Below are 17389 nucleotides of genomic sequence, written 5' to 3' on the forward strand. Positions count from 1 at the left end.
AGCTTGCTCTGTCTGTAAATAATAATGTAATGTAAATAAGCATTTTGGGAGTGGGGGAGTGTTAGAAATTTGGCAAGTGGTTTTGAGGATTCTCACTAGGACAAGGAAATTTTATTTGGCTTTCAATGATGAGCACTGTTGACACAAGCTGTTATGTTAGAAAGGGAAACCCTTTTAGAAGGAGAGTTCACCCCTCACTAGGCTCACACATTGATTTTTTTTTTCATATTTTTAATTGATTTTCTTTTTAATTTTGTTTTCTAGTTGAAAACCATTCATTTAGTTCACCACTTCCTCTGCAGCTCTTGTGATATGCCTTCAGTTGACATCTCTCTTCATCTTCATTAGGGAATATATATGAAAGTAGAAAAACCAATTAAATCTAATAGAAAGCTAAGACAAAATATTTGGTAAAAAAAAATGAGATGCCTTTGGTTATATTGTTTAATAATGATGAACTAGATTTGGCTAGTATCTGGAAATGCATGATTAAGTGCTTAAAGGGCTAAGAACAAGTAAGAGCTACTACAGCTCTCTCTTTTTTTAACCCTGCTTTTAATCTGTTGCTTTTTATTAGCCATTACTGTATTGGGACTGTTTTTAACTTTGTGTGATTTTATTTCAAGCCATACAGGTGCATTAAGGACAGTACAAAAATGCTGTATGTGAGCATTTTATATCAGTGTTAGAAACTGAGATATGAAAGCTAGGAACTACATGGCAGCTTAAACTGAGGTTATGGGTGCAACAACGGACTGTCTAGGTGTGCTTTTCTATAACAAGAATACAAAGTGAAAATGAATGAACTGCAGCTAAAACACTATGTTCATTTTTCATATGGTCTAGTCTTTCCCCTGTCCACCCCCCTAATATTCTTAAGAGGGTCTCTTCTCTCGTTTTCAGAGAGTAGCTGGAAGTGAGGAGGCAGAAAAAGGTCCTCCTTTCCTTGCAATCTGCAGTTTTAATCTGAAATCTTAGGTGCAGTACTGCGCCCAGAGCTCAGAAACTGCTCGTGCTAATGAGATTCCCTGGCGCAAAATGTGCCTAGAACAATGGGAGTTTTGCACACTGTTTTATATATAAAAATTTGTATATATTACTTCAAATGCATTTCTGTTGGGAGGGACAGTACTTAAATTTGTAGATACAAGTATTGTCTCTCTGAACATAAATGGGGTCAGGATTCAGAAGTTATTTTCGTATGTGCTCTCTCCATGATATTTCCTTATAACTGCACTAAAATTGGTGGTGTTAAACACACACTATTTATAGTGGGAAAGCTATGGTCCACAAATCAGAACTCTGGCTCTCTAAAAGAACCAGGCTACAATCCTATACTTGCTTACCTCTGAATAATTCATATTGAGCTGAGGTGGGCATACTTCTAAATAGACATGTAGAGAGATGATTACTCATGTTTATCTTCAGTTCTAACATCAAGCTATTTAGGGAATGGAATGGTAGCTAATTTGAAATCATATGATGTACCTAAAGCCTGGCTCTTCTGTTTTAACAAAATTCATTTCTCTGAAAGGGTGGTACAGGTTTGTATGCTTACATCCATTGTAATATCTGTAGGCACTGGACCAGGAAATCATTCATATCAATATCTTCTTATTTCCTGTATTATGATCTAGATGCTTCCTCTGATTTACAAATTTTATAGAAACTTTAATAGCTTATTTCATTTGAAAAAGCAGAAAAGGTCCAGAAATTGTCCACTTGTAGTTCTGTCTTCAGTTGCCATGCTGATGGTGTACACATGCATGTGATACTTCTAGTTTATTACATGGCAACCTGAATATCATCAGTTAGCATGGGAAGTAATATGCCATTGCAGATTATTTTAGTCTACATTGTGATAGCTTATACTTGAATATGCTCTTATATAAACCTTTCTGCTTTAAGGCTTATAATTTTTAGCTTGTTTTTTAAAATCCTCTTAGTAGTTTTCAAAATATGTTATGCAAACCCAGATTTTAACAAGTCTTCTTAAAGCTTAGTTTTCTTAACCAAAGCCAGAAGATAAAGTAGATTTTCATTAGCTGAGAGAAGCCCCTAGGCTTTAAAGGGTTGAGCAGACAAAATACTGGGACAACATTTGAGGGGATAAAGTTTTAGCCTGCTAACATTCCTTAGACAACAACGTATCAGAGCTGAAATCAATTAAATTAAAATTCATAGTTTTAAAAACAATATAATTATTTTAGTTCTGTAATAAGGATCACACATATATGTACTGTTGAGTAATATGCTTTTAAGTGTGCATTGTTGGAGCCATTAATTAGTAGTATTTAAAACTTTTTCCATTTAAGGGTTATCCTTAACACATTTTACAAACACATTATTCTAATTTGCTAATACATAATTCCTCAAATATGGTTGTGAATATTTATGCTTCATTTTTGGAATACCTCCACAAATTTGTTCAGCACAGTGTGTGCTATTGGAATTGTTACATGAATGTGAAGACTGTGCCAGATTTATACATTTGATTATCAAACAGTTAAAGATTTAAAAAACACACCAAAAAAACTTGAGAAGATTTCTTGCAGCAAACTGTGCCTCTGTCATAGGTAAAGGTAAAGGGACCCCTGACCGTTAGGTCCAGTCGTGACCGACTCTGGGGTTGCGGCGCTCATCTCGCGTTAATGGCCGAGGGAGCCGGCATACAGCCAGGCCAGCATGACAAAGCCGCTTCTGGCGAACCAGAGCAGCACATGGAAATGCCGTTTACCTTCCCGCTGTAGCAGTACCTATTTATTTACTTGCACTTTGACGTGCTTTCGAACTGCTGGGTTGGCAGGAGCAGGGACCGAGCAACAGGAGCTCACCCCGTCGCAGGGATTCGAACCGCTGACCTTCTGATGGGCAAGCCCTAGGCTCTGTGGTTTAACGTACAAACATCTGTACATATATCTGTATAATTTCTTGTCTGAGACTAAACGTATTGTTACTCACTTTTGAAAATTTAATCAGGTTCTTGATAAATTATCACTAACCCGCTATCTATATTCATTTTGTCCATTTTAAAGACTATATTCATGAGCTGAAGGAAGTGTTAACTTCCATGCATGAATATTTCAAAAACAATAATGGCTCCCCCACCCCACAGGTTTACTCCCAAAACCTCCCCAGCCAATTTGAGGGTATGGTGGGAAGGTGTTCACTGGACAAATTCCAGGTTTCAGCCTCCCTAGCTGCATAAGTGTATACTATAAAACATTGCATTTTAAAGGGATGCATCACTTGACAAATCTTTCTGTAGTTAGATAACTTGTAGTTGAATATTTTGTAAAGGAACTTGATATTTCCAATACTCATGCTGAGCTTAAAATTATGGGTGAGATTCAATGAGCAGCTGTCTGCTCGCACAGTGGGGCTTTTCCTTCTCCATCTCCCTGCAGCTGCTCGTACACCCCAAATCTGCTTCAGAGGTTTGGAGGGACCCTCCATATCAGATTTTGGGATTGCAGGTGTGGCTGGAAAGGGGAGAAAAGAATTAACAAGTTCCACTGCACAAACAGATTTCTGTTACGCAAGGAAGCGGGTATAACTGGATCTTGTTTTGTTTTTAAAGGGCATATACACACTCAAACACCTGTAAGTTTCAAAAGCAATATAAGTAAAACATGAGGATTCAATTCTGAATGTAGTAAATCATGTTGATGCAATGGTTTGTTTGACAATTCGGGCCTTAGATCTGTGCTCCATCACTGGAAGACAACAGATAACTTCATAGTTCATTTACAACATTTTCTTTTCTTCCCCCCTTCCCCTTCTTTTAGGATATTAACGTATGCATTCTGGAGAACTACCCTGAATGTTCCAATCCCAGGTTATTTTATATTATTCCATATTTTTGTGGACAGCATCCAAGATGCAGGTAACTATGCTATCTCCCTTTTCAAAGTTATTTCTTACCACCTACTGGAGCTGGGGTGATTTCAGTTTTTTACTGTTCCACAGAAAACAGCAGAGAGCCCAAACTACATCATGCTGGTAATTAATCTGAAAGTCAAGGAGTTGTGCAGAATACCAGTTCACAGATTGCAAGCTGTGCCAAATGCTAAAGGATTGGACAAAAAAAGAGAGGACAGATCAACCGAGCTTTCCTTTCCTTTCTAAAATACTGAATAGAAGGAATGTAAAAGCAAGATGGCTCTATTAAGCCTCTTCTTTTCACACCTCAAAAAGCACCAATATGTCCAGAATTCAACACAGTGGTACCTCGGTTTATGAACACAATTGGTTCCGGAAGTCTGTTCATAAACTGAAGCGTTCATAAACTGAAGCGAACTTTCCCATTGAAAGTAATGGAAAGTGGATTAATCCGTTCCAGAAAGTCCGTGGAGTACTTAAACTGAAGCGTTCATAAACTGAAGCGAACTTTCCCATTGAAAGTAATGGAAAGTGGATTAATCCGTTCCAGACGAGTCCGCGGAGTACTTAAACTGAAGCATTCATAAACTGAAGCATGGGTGTAATTGGTTCCAGAAGTCTGTTCATAAACTGAAGCGAACTTTCCCGTTGAAAGTAATGGAAAATGAATTAATCCGTTCCAGATGGGTCCGCGGCGTTCATAAACCGAAAATTCATAAACCGAGGTTCCACTGTATCCAGGTTTTGCCAGAATACAGCCACCTGCCCCATACCTGACATCCGGTGTGCGGCAGGTGGAGATGCAGCGGAACCTGGTGACACAGACAATCCCTGCCAGAAGTAGACTTGAAGTTACTGACTTGAAGCTGATGTTTGGTGATTTCAGGCTGAATAGAGGCACTTTAAACTATCATGCAGAGCTCTTTCCAAACCTTGCATGCTGCCTGGAATTCCAGTGACCATCTCCTGGTGTCATAGTAACACAAAGTAATTGATGGGTGAGTGTTGCCACCCCACTGTCTAATTTGGGTACGGGAGATAAAGATTTGGCCTGCTGGCCATATAACATTCCCAACCACAAATAGGCCACTATTGATGGCTTAGATCCCTTGATTAGGCAGATCCTTTGTTGCTTTAAGTTGCTAAACCTAATGAGGTTATGCCACCTTTTACTCACCTGGTGCCCTCCAGAAATTTTAGATTACAATTCAGGTGCTGTCTGAGGCTGATAGGAGTTATAGTCCAAACCTCTGGAGGGCACCAGGTTAGTGAAAGCTGTGCTGTGCTGTGCAGGGCAAGCCATATGTCAGCTTCTTGGTATTTTGATGGCTTATAAACAAGATTATTTGAAAGACTTAAAATATGTCACAGAAACTTAGATAGAGAACATTAAAAATGATTGATATTCCGCAGTTGGTGAAATATTCTAGCTGCCTAGCAGCCTTAATATTGTGAATTGTTCTTAACTCAGATTTTATTACAGAATAAAACTTTTGTTTGCAAATTCATTTTAAAGATTATTTTCTTTTATGTTCTTTAAGGGAGCCTGGGGAATGGGCCCTTGAAAGAGCAAAAGTGAATGTGAATGAAAATTTCCTACTTGTGGGGATTCTGGAGGAATTGGAGGATGTGCTGCTTTTACTAGAAAGATTTTTACCTCATTATTTCAAGGATGTACTCAGTATCTACAAAAACCCAGGTAAATGTCTTCTGATGTATCCCTGATTGGTTTTTCTTTTTAAATAAACAAATGTAATATTCTTAAATGTCACATATAACATGCTGAAGAAGCAATAAGACAGCTGTAACTCTAATGTTCACTCTTTTAAAAATGTGTTCGTTGGATTAAAGTGCAAATAATGTTTCCATGTTCTTTGCATCTTCTGTTCAGCTATTGTTTTCAAGTAACTAAGCCCCCCTCCCCCAGAAACGCAGTATGGAAACTATGATTTAGAGATGTTTGGAGTGTCTTGCTGTAGCTAACAGAGAAGTGGCAGGCAGAGCATATGTCTCAGAAGAGGCTTCCTTTCTAACACGTCTTCCTCATTGATCCAGTTACCAACAGAACCCACTTCTAAAACGGGAAAATAGATGTAACATAAAAAAGATAACTCACAGCACATCCCTTAGCCACAGAATAAGCAAGGCTTTCTCGCAGCTCTGCAGCTGAAATGCTAGGTGCCAAGTGAATGCCAGCTTGCCCCTCCCACTATATAGGTTGGTGGTCTTTTTTCTTTTTAGAAGCACAACATCGATGTGCATTTTTCTGTTGTTTCTTTGCTGTCATCATTTTTCAAGGAAATGATCTTTTTATACATGAAACATTGTGCTTGGTATCTTTGGGGGGGGGGCTTGGAGACATCAGAGGATCTTGTCAGTTAGTGCCATCCACAGCTAGCTTCTGCTGCAAACTTGCAATGGGTTGTATCAACAGTGGGCACTCAGCTGATGGTAAGGCTTCTATCAGAAGAATGGGGAGGGAAGCTCATCTATCTCCTCTCTAAATCCCCTTCCCCATTCTGTCAGATGAGTGACATGGCTGGATACAACTCTGAACTCGGATCATAGAATTTTTTATTTGTCTTAAGCCTCTTCTCCTGAAGAACAGTCTGCATGTGCAATAACAAGAAATGTTTTTCTTCTTCTTTGTACTGGTTTCAACTAAATCTAGCATATATAATGCTAAATCTTTTTGTGTAACAGTCAGCAGCAATAAGTGAGATGAATGCTATGTTAATTATTTTCATTTTAAGAGTAAGCTTGTGCTTCTGGTAAATAAGCACATTTCTTTTCATATAATGCCAAAAATCACGAGAAAGGGAAATTTAAACTTTGAAGAGCCAAACATGTATTAAGTATGGAAGTTAATTAATATCTTTATTCCATGCTAACTTGATTTGGCCAGAAGATGGCATTGTCCCTCTTATTTTCTCATACAATTATAAAACATGAAACTTGAATGAACAGTTACATACATTCTGTCTCTCAACTGCTCACATATTTTATATTCTGTTCAGTGAAGAGAGGATTAGTAGGCAAAACCATCTTGAGCCTGTAAGATTCAGATGTACTCTGAAAAATGCTTTGATTGGAACAGAACCATGTTTTATAAACCACTGCTTAAATAAGTGTGCCTAAAACCGATAGTTTTTGTTGTGTATTATATATGAAGTTTGCCTTCTAAAATAAATTTGTAATGGTCATAGTAATCTTTGGAGAAGGATTTATATAGGAGGAACGCAGCACTGTGCTAAGGTGAGTGTTCTGTCAGTGCAAACAGTTCGACTTCCCAGACAGGACTATCCTCCCTCTCCTTCTCCTATGCATCATTCAGAGGGTTCTTCCGAGTCAGTTTTAGGGGTAGAAGGAGGCAAGCCCCACTGAATGTCTCCTGTTGGTACTTGTTAGGTGAATCCCACCATATGTATTTTTATCATGGGAATGGACTTTCTGGTGGACTTTTGCATATCAATGATTATTTTGAAGATGTTCAGATTGAAAATAATTTTATGTTCCCTAAAATGAGGGTTCTATGAATATTAAATCAAGGACAGAAGCAGAATGGTTTGTCCCATCACATCTCAATCTGAAGCATGAAAAAAGGTGTCTTGGGCTAAGATCCAGTTCACAGATTAGTTGACAGGGATTTGTAGAATGATCACCTCTTCCCTGTGATGGCTGCACACAGTCTAGGACCGTGCTGGCGTACAGCTCGCATGGGCCCAAGAGCAAGCCTATAGGCTATATTTTTGCAATCTGTGGACTGAAGCAGACAACCACTAACAGTGCAATGATTGCTTGAAAATCTGCCACACGTCAGCTGGTAATCCATGGAAAGCAGCAATCATCTGTCTCCACTCTCACAATTTTTATTTATTTATTTTGTTTATTATAGCCTGCCTTTCCTCAAAAAAGCTCAAGGCACCTAGCAGCAAAAATAAAACCACAAGTTAACAATTCAAAACGTCGCCTTTGATTTAATACAAAAGCATGAAAACATTAAAATAGCAGCAGAAAACAGTAAGACACTAAAAATAGCACCAAAAATAGCAAGTAAAAATAAAAATTACTCAAAAAGCCTCCCCACCCCAACAGTTAAAACCGATTACAAGCTAAACGCCTTTCTGAAAGGGAATTCCACAGGTTAGCAGCTGCCACAAATAATGCCCTCTCCTAGGTCACAAACGCACACACACACACAAATACAAATGTTCAGGGGCAGCAGAATTACCAAGAGTTGGATAATCATGAGTGAACCAAATGTGAGTGGAAACACTGAAATGTAGTGCTAACTTGGACAGCCATTCCAGAAGGGATACCATGGCTGATGGTCTGGAAGGCAACTGAGAGACGAAGGAGAATCTGGGATCCCGACAACTAGATGTTTTGGAATCCATTTTACTGAAAGTTTAGGATCAGAGTCCTAAGAGACCAGCGTGTTCTTCGGAGCACTGGGAAAGACTAGGGGAGCATGGGCTGCCTCTACGCCCTGGGGAATGCAGGGTGCATGGGTTTCAGAGTTCCTGGCCTCGGCTTTAGGAAGCTGAGGGGGATCTACCAGGGAAACAAGCAAGCTGCTTTGATTGTTTCCGAGCACAATTCAAAGTGTTGGTGCTGACCTTTAAAGCCCTAAATGGAGAGTAACAAACCCTTTACCTGAAGGAGCGTCTCCACCTCCATCATTCTGCCCGGACACTGAGGTCCAGCACCGAGGGCCTTCTGGCGATTCCCTCGTTGCGAGAAGCCAAGTTGCAGGTAACTAGGCAGAGGGCCTTCTCGGTGGTGGCGCCTGCCCTGTGGAACGCCCTCGCAACAGATGTCAAAGAGGAAAACAACTACCAGACTTTTAGAAGACATCTGAAGGCAGCCCTGTTCAGGGAGGGTTTTAATGTTTAATAGATTACTGTGTTTTATTTTTCTGTTGGAAGCCGCCCAGAGTGGCTTATTATTTATTTATTTATTTATTTTATTATCTTGGACGGGATAAGCCTGCTGAAAGCTAGCCCTGCTTCCCCCAGCAAGTTGTGAGCAGGTTGTACCAAGGATGCACAAGCTCAAGGTGTTTTAATGCATCACCAGTCCCCTCCCATTGGGCTCTGAGAGTGAGTTAAAGGGTGGTGGCAGCAACTACCAGACAGTAAGACCTGACTGACAGCACTGTAGGGCTGTTGGGCAAGAAAATGGGTGCAAGAGGCTCTCCTGAGCACACACACCCTTCTCCACATTGGTTGCTCAAAACAGTAGAGGTAAACAGAGCCCATTCCTTGTCTGGAAATAAAAACAGTTGTGTAGATAGAGGGAGCTTAGTTGAAATCAGAAAATCAGTGCAGTGTAAAGGTAAAAAAGGCAAAGGACGCCTGGAGGGTTAAGGCCAGTCAAAGGCGACTATGGGGTTGCAGTGCTCATCTCGCTTTCAGGCCGAGGGAGCTGGGGTTTGTCCACAGATAACTTTCCAGGTCCTGTGGCCGGCAGGACTAAACCGCTTCTGGTGCAACGGAACACCGTGATGGAAACCAGAGCGCACGGAAATGCTGTTTCCCTTCCCACCGCAGCAGTACCTGTTTATCTACTTGCACTGGTGTGCTTTTGAACTGCTAGGTTGGAAGGAGCTGGGACAGAGCAACGGGAGCTCACCCTGTTGCGGGGATTTGAACTGCTGACCTTCTGATCAGCAAGACCAAGAGTCTCAATGGTTTAGACCACAGCGACTAGTAGAGTCAGGAGCTGAGTCTGGAATGCAGAATGAACTAGAACAGAGAGCCCATTTCTTGGTGTTACCAGTTTCTGCTCTTGAACTGGATTTTCTTTGGCAAAGAAGTGTTTGGTTGAAATTCTATAAAGTGCTAGCAGATGGAGCACAAAACAAACAGTATAGGTTCCAAGCTGACAGTGTGGATTGTTTTTTTCCTCGTAAAAGCATTTAATTATTTAAATCAAACATACTTTTCTCTGCCGTAGATATCATAAAATGATTGGACCACACCACAATCTGAACATCTGGGAGGCAGAATTAATCCATTATCTTTCCTAGTTGCACAGGCTCTTTCTCCACTAACTTTGTAGGTGGATAGGTGGAAATATAGCTTTACAATATCCTCAGCTGATATCTGTTACTTGCAGCTGAGTTCAGTAGCTGTATGACTATCCTGAATCTGAGGATAAACCAGCTTTGAATAAACCCAAAAACTAAAGAGGTAAATGACTCTGCAGTAAAACCCTCATTCCCCAAATACAAATACAGTGGAACCAATTACACCCATGCTTCAGTTTATGAACGCTTCAGTTTAAGTACTCCGCGGACTGTCTGGAACAGATTAATCCACTTTCCATTACTTTCAATGGGAAAGTCCGCTTCAGTTTATGAACGCTTCAGTTTATGAACAGACTTCCGGAACCAATTGTGTTCATAAACCGAGGTACCACTGTATTGTAGAGATGCAAATTGCATGTGAGATAGGGGAATGAACTTGCACTCATATAATGTTGAATCCAATGTGTTATGCATTATTAGAGATGTGCGTTCCACATGGAATAGGATTTTAGCCTTAATTTCAGATGTTAGATAGGCTTACTTTATTTCTCCTTGACTTTGCATTATGTTGTTTACATTTTATAGTCTTTTGAGGGCACCAAGCTGTGGAGCTGTTCTTTCAGTGATCACATCTGGTTTCTTGGCATAGCAGTTACTTTGTTACAGTGTTAGTTTAGGGAGCCTCTCTTGGGGTCAGCTTGCTGATGGGCTGCTTTGTTTCTCTTCCACCATATCCATTCCCTGGCCTTGCTTTCAAATTCATTTTTTTCAGCTGCTTGCAGAGAAAAAGGTTGCTCTCCCCTTAGAACAGAAAAACCAAGGAATGATCTGATGCATGAATTTGATTAGTATCTGCAGCCATATATGTGCTACTGCATCTCTGTTATTGCCAGAAACAAGTTCACACACTTCCTTGCTGTACTCAAGCCTGAACTACCGTATGTTTCGCTCCATAAGACACACTTTTTCCCTTCTAAAAAGGGAAACTGTCTGTGTGTCTTATGGAGCGAAGGCACGGCTGCTCCTCCCTCCCCCACAGCCACCGACAGCGGCAAAGGGGCGGGGGAGGGATGAGCAGCCCGCTTTCTTGTTTTCCTCCTATAAAAACTAAGCGCGTCTTATGGCCATGTGCGTCTTATGGAGTGAAAAATACGGTGCTCCATAGTGAATTGGTAAATCTTCCTCAATTAGGTGTTTGAAACCATGCATAAAAATATAAGAAGTTCAAGCTTTTATTTTCCCTGTGTCATGACAATATTTTGCATTATGTAAAATACGACTTGTGTTTTACTTCACTTTTTAAATTTATGGTATGCACAGCTTGCTTTCCACAAAAATCGCTAAGAAATCCAAATAATAAAGTTACATAGATTAAATTTTATGCTCAAATGTAGTAAAAGAAATGTATGTGAGTCCCTAGATTCACAAGGAATCAGCAAGCTAACATCTTACATCCAGTCTCTCTCTCTCTCTCTCTCTCTCTCTCTCTCTCTCTCTCTCTCTCTCTCTCTCTCTCTCTCTCTCTCTCCATTCATGTGCCAGAAGATTATTCTTAAGAAGCTCAGCTTTGCAGATGATGACAACAACTTTTTCCTAATAAGCACAAAGGCCTCTGAGCACAGGGGTTTTGTTTGTTTTAATCTGAACATACTCCCAAGTTGATTGTGGTCTCTGCACATCTCTCTTGAGCTTGTAAACAGCTGTAGGAAGCCTGCCTAAGATGGAATCCTCAGAAACAGTAGGGAACCTTGAGAACCTCTGGCTTGCTTTCTGCCAGAATTAGAGAGCTCCAATCTCCTTACAGACCAGCCAGCCAGAATGAGGTCACAGGAGAAAGAAGCTTCCTGGGATTAACACGTAAGCCACAGGTCATCAAAAGGGATCCCAAGCCTAAACCATTTCCCTCCCAGTTTTTTGTCGCCATCAACCTTGCTCTTTTCCATTCTACATATATGTTAGAGAAGTTCTAGAAGGAGATGGAGTTTCATTTTAGCTTTTGGAGGAAGCAGGAAAAACCACACACACACCTCCCCGACACTCTCTTGATGTGCCGCTTAGGAGAGCAACAAGGGAGAGGTCTTATGTTGCACTCAGTAATGTTCCCAAGGTATCCACAGCTTGCAGAGCACTTGTGTCCTAGATTTTTGTCAGGGTCTCTTCCCTGGTGACAGGATAGAGACCTGCCTGCTTGTTCCTTTGACCTCCCTCTGCCATCCTGAAAGGATGCTTGTAAGTGATATAATGGACTCATTCCTCTCTGAGGATGGACTCATGGCCAAACTGTATCCAGAATTAATGTAATCAACACTGTTTTTCACCTGTATTCTGTAACAGTGACAAATTCTCCATTCCTGTTTCTGTTTTTTAAAGTTTGGGAGAAAACAAACGGATGATTATACATTCTTTTTTTGGTGTGAAGCTAAGACTTGAATCAGGACTTCATTCAACAGCTAGGCCAAAGCTTCTGATTGATTTCTGATGTGTATCAAAACATAACTCAAAAGCAAATTGAATATTTTTATCAACCCTGGAGCGGAAAAGATCAGGTGTCTATTTGCATATACTGTATTGTAAAGAAACAAGGGCACACAATCCATGTAATATGCTTCATAGCTGACGTGCAGCTCATGTATTTTGTACTCAGGTATCATAGCCAAGTACACACAAAAAAAACCTGAGTGCAACCCTACAAGGGCTTTGCCAGGAAATGGTAGGTCTGTTAATTGCTTCTGTTTCGAGAAGTAATGTCCCACTCAATTACCAAAGCCTAATAGTCCATGGCCTGTGGCAAAGAATTTGGTATTGATTGGTGCCAAATGTGGCTTTTCACTTTGCAAAAGTCTAAGAGAAACAGGAATAGATTGTTGTTTTGAATTTCAAGTACTTAGCTGTCATTCATCAAAATAAGGGCAATCTCTTAGCAAACAAAAAGGCATTATCTAGCTATTGACACCATCTCTAGATACAATGAACACATCAGCAGGATTTTGAAATATAAAAATAGATTTCAGAAGTCTGTTTTCAAAAGCCTGTGTCTACAGAATGACTGAAAACAATGTTAATTTTTCCATAAAATTCTGAACCCCATTTATCAGGCGTACTTACCAGAGGAAAAATAAATTGTTAAGACCACTGGCTTATTTTCTAGCAGCAGCTGTTTTGCTAGTGGTAGCAGCAGCAGCTCCTCATATAACATGTTTTATGATGAATGCAAGCAAAAGCCAACTTTGAAATTCCAACACTGCCTTGTACGCATAAAACATAAAACCAGTTTAAAATAACATAGCTGTTCAATGTGAGTCGTTCTCCCACCACCACCCCAGTTCACTAAATACATTCCGTATGAGTACCAGGGCCTTGTCTGTTGATTTCTCCTTGACTTGCCCTCAATATGTTTTTTATTCACCAGCTGAAACTGGTATAATAATAATAATAATAATAATAATTAATAATTTATTATTTATACCGCGCCCATCTGGCTGGGTTTCCCCAGCCACTCTGAGCGGCTTCCAACAGAAAAATAAAACACAGTAATCTATTAAACATTAAAAGCCTCCCTGAACAGGGCTGCCTTCAGATGTCTTCTAAAAGTCTGGTAGTTGTTTTCCTCTTTGACATCTGTCGGGAGGGCGTTCCACAGGGCAGGCGCCACCACCGAGAAGGCCCTCTGCCTAGTTCCCTGCAACTTCGCTTCTCGCAACGAGGGAACCGACAGAAGGCCCTCGGTGCTGGTCCTCAGTGTCCGGGCAGAATGATGGAGGTGGAGACGCTCCTTTGGGTATGCTGGACCGAGGCCATTTAGGGCTTTAAAGGTCAGCACCAACACTTTGAATTGTGCTCAGAAACATACTGGGAGCCAATGTAGATCTTTCAAGACCGGTGTTATGTGGTCTCGGCGGCCGCTCCCAGTCACCAGTCTAGCTGCCGCATTCTGGATTAGTTGTAGTTTCTGAGTCACCTTCAAAGGTAGCCCCACGTAGAGCGCATTGCAGTAGTCCAAGCGGGAGATAACTACAGCATGCACCACCCTGGCTAGACAGTCTGCAGGCAGGTAGGAGCCTGCGTACCAGATGGAGCTGATAGACAGCTGCCCTGGACACAGAATTGACCTGTGCCTCCATGGACAGCTGTGAGTCCAAAATGACTCCCAGGCTGCGCACCTGGTCCTTCAGGGGCACAGTTACCCCATTCAGAACTAAGTAGTCCTCCACACCTGCCCGCTCCTGTCCCCCACAAACAGTATTTCTGTCTTGTCAGGATTCAACCTCAATCTGTTAGCCGCCATCCATCCTCCAACCGCCTCCAGACACTCACACAGGACCTTCACCGTCTTCACTGGTTCTGATTTGAAAGAGAGGTAGAGCTGGGTATCATCCGCATACTGATGGATGCCCAGCCCAAACCCCCGGATGATCTCTCCCAATGGCTGCATATAGATGTTAAAAAGAATGGGGAAGAGGACAGAACCCTGAGGCACCCCACAAGTGAGAGCCCTGGGGTCTGAACACTCATCCCCCCCACCACTTTCTGAACACGGCCCAGGAGGAAGGAGCGGAACCACTGTATAACAATGTCCCCAGCTCCCAAACCCTCTAGATCAGGGGTCCCCAGACTTACCGGCGTTTGGGCCGGTTCCCACCGCGCCGATCGCGCGGCGGGCCGGAGGAGCGCGCGCCTGTGCGGGCCGGTGGGCGGGGGAGTGCGCGCCTGTGCGCATGCGCACGGGCGCTTACTGGCGCGGCAGCGCGCTTCCAGGGTGGAAAAAGCGACGAAAATCCGTTGTGCGCATGTGTATGGGCCTCCCCCGACCCAGAAGTGCACCAGAAATGACCTCTTCCGGGTCGGGAGAGGCCCATACGCATGCGCACAAAGGATTTTCGGCGTTTTTTTCCCAACCCGGAAGAGCGCTGCCGTGCTGTGCGCCGTAAGAGCGGGCGGCGGCGGTCGTCGCGGGCCGGATTGGCAGGCCAATTGGGCCGCATCCGGCCCCCGGGCCGTAGTCTGGGGACCCCTGCTCTAGATGGTCCAGAAGGATGTTATGGTTGATGGTGTCAAAAGCCGCTGAGAGATCCAACAGGACTAGGAAACAGTTCTCACCTTTGTCCCTAGCCCGCCGGAGATCATCAACCAGGCCCCATGATGAGGCCTGAATCCCGACTGGAAGGGATCCAAATGGTCCGCTTCTTCCAGGCGTGCCTGGAGTTGTTCAGCAACCACTCGCTTGCCCAAGAATGGAGGATTTGAGACTGGGCAATAGTTGGCCATATTAGCCGCATCTAAAGATGGTTTTTTAAGAAGCGGTTTAATGACTGCCTCTTTCAGCGGGTCTGGGAATACTCCCTCATAGAGGGAAGCATTTACTACCCCACAGAGCCCATCACCCAGCCCTTCCCGGCTCGCTTTTATTAGCCAGGATGGGCAAGGGTCAAGGAGACAAGTGGTTGGTTTCACTTGTCCAAGCAGCCTGTCCACATCCTCGGAGGTAACAGATTGAAATTGATCCCATGAAACATGACTAGACAGGGCTCCAGCACTCTCCCGCCCCGGCCCTGCTCCCACAGTGGAGTCTACCAACCTCCGAATCTGAGCGACTTTATCTGCAAAAAACTTTGCAAAAGCATTGCAGGAGATATTGGGGTCCCTATCAGGCCCCGATGACGAAGGTGGTTCGGATAGATAGTGAACCACCTGGAACAGTCTCCTGCTGCTGTTTTCTGCAGATGCGATAGAAACCGTGAAGAAGGTCCTCTTCGCCGTCGCCATTGCCACTTGGTAGGCTCAAACGTGAGCCCTAGCCCGTGTTCGGTCGGATTCAGAATGAGTTTTCCGCCACCGGCGCTCTAGCCGTCTCAGCAACTGTTTCATCACCCTCAGCTCCGGGGAAAACCACGGGGCTGTCCGGGCTCCATGCAATCGGAGAGGGCACTTCAGAGCCAAACAGTCAATAGCCCTGGTTAACTCCACATTCCAGCGGGCCACCAGGGAATCGGCTGAGAGGCCATCAACATGGGATAAAGCATCCCCTACCACTCTCCCCTAAGTTCAAGTTCTTTTGTAGATATACAAAGCCCTGAACTGCTGTAAGGTACTGTAATAAAAACAGTAATAATAATAATAATAATAATAATAATAATAATAATAATAATATGACATCCCCTTATAATAAGTCACCGTGTGTTTTTTTGAGGAAAAAAGTTATAGACGGTGTCTTAAAAAAAGGGAAACACAGTACTCCTTTTTAAGCCCCCCCCCCCAATCTCAGCGGCTTCAAAAGAGAATATAGAGAGACTTGCATAGAGTTCTCCAAGTCTTCCCCCTTTAAGTCCCTGATCTTGGAGGCTTAAAAGAGGAGCAGGAGGAGAGTCACAAACCTTTTACCAAGTCTCTCTTCCAATCTATGCCTCCAAGGATGAGAGGGGAAACTTGCAAAAGGCTTTAAACAGGCCTCACGCTTCTGTTTGAGCAGTTTTGAAGCATCTCTGAAGAAGATTGCATGAGACACCTATTTTGAAATGAATTTTAGGGATTTAATTGCCACTCAGCTGATGAATGTAATGCAAATTGTGTTGCCCTGGCTGTGCAGTCTTGTTCCTGGGAACAAGATCATGTAGCCAATGCAGAATTAAACCTTGTCCTCCCATCCTGTTGACATCTGTTATGGGTCTGGGCACATATTTTTTTTTGGGGGGGGGGAGCCAAACTAGATGTATTGGCAGGCCAGGATTGGCCTATGGGCCAGAGGTTCTCCACCCGTGGCTTATGGTTTCATGTTTTTTCAGACATTAAGTATCATTTGTTGCTTTGATGAAACAACAAACTATGGTAAAGTATCAATGGACACTATAGCTTCTGAATTCTTCCCTCAGCCATATGCACCCAAGGCTCACTCAGGCTTGTTTACAGTTTATTGAGATGTCCAAACATGGCCTTGGGGGACTTGTTTTAAACCAGGATTTATTTGTTCAGAATTGTTGGTTGTGTTGATAAATTTGCTATGCTCGTGTCTTAATTTGTTCCAGGGTCAGCATTGGGCATCTGCTTTCAGTTCTAAAGCCTCGTGTGCTCTTGAGGGGATGCAGAATTCATTTCCTTTAGCTGTGCATAATTACAGAGCATTTACCACACAACAACAAGAAGGGAACAGACTTCCAGATCAGAGGGTGACTTCTGCAGCCCAACTTGACCCTGGTATCTTTCTTCCCAGAAATTAAGCACTGATTATGCCAGCAAACCTATCAATGGCTGTGCAGTATTTCACATATTGCCCTGATGACCTTGAGTGCATTAGTGAGCATAAGTGTTTGTCAAACATGTTTTCATGGCAGTCATGCAACTGTTAAACCAGGTTGACAAAAAGAAGTTGAAATGAGAAAAAAAGCTATATGAATCAGTTGCTGGAGATGTTGGAAAAGGAGTGAAATCTTATTCCAGTAACACAATAAAATTCTGGTTTGGGCTGAATACACTCAGGATCAA

General features: G+C 42.5%; 1 protein-coding gene across 2 annotated transcripts in view; it reads left to right on the top strand.

Annotated features, from left to right (window-relative positions):
* The window catches only part of UST (uronyl 2-sulfotransferase), a 125133-nt gene that overhangs the window by 87529 nt on the left and 20215 nt on the right, over positions 1 to 17389 (top strand). For both annotated transcript variants that reach the window (XR_004692162.2, XM_035108790.2), the window contains exons 6-7: positions 3789 to 3886; positions 5424 to 5581. Coding sequence is in view for 1 of the 2 variants with exons in the window: in XM_035108790.2 (XP_034964681.2) it covers positions 3789 to 3886; positions 5424 to 5581 (256 nt within the window). In the remaining variant the exon portion in view is untranslated. The remainder of the gene's footprint in view (positions 1 to 3788; positions 3887 to 5423; positions 5582 to 17389) is intronic.

Source organism: Zootoca vivipara, chromosome 3 (genome assembly GCF_963506605.1).
Source record: "Zootoca vivipara chromosome 3, rZooViv1.1, whole genome shotgun sequence".
NCBI classification, from domain to species: Eukaryota; Metazoa; Chordata; class Lepidosauria; order Squamata; family Lacertidae; genus Zootoca; species Zootoca vivipara.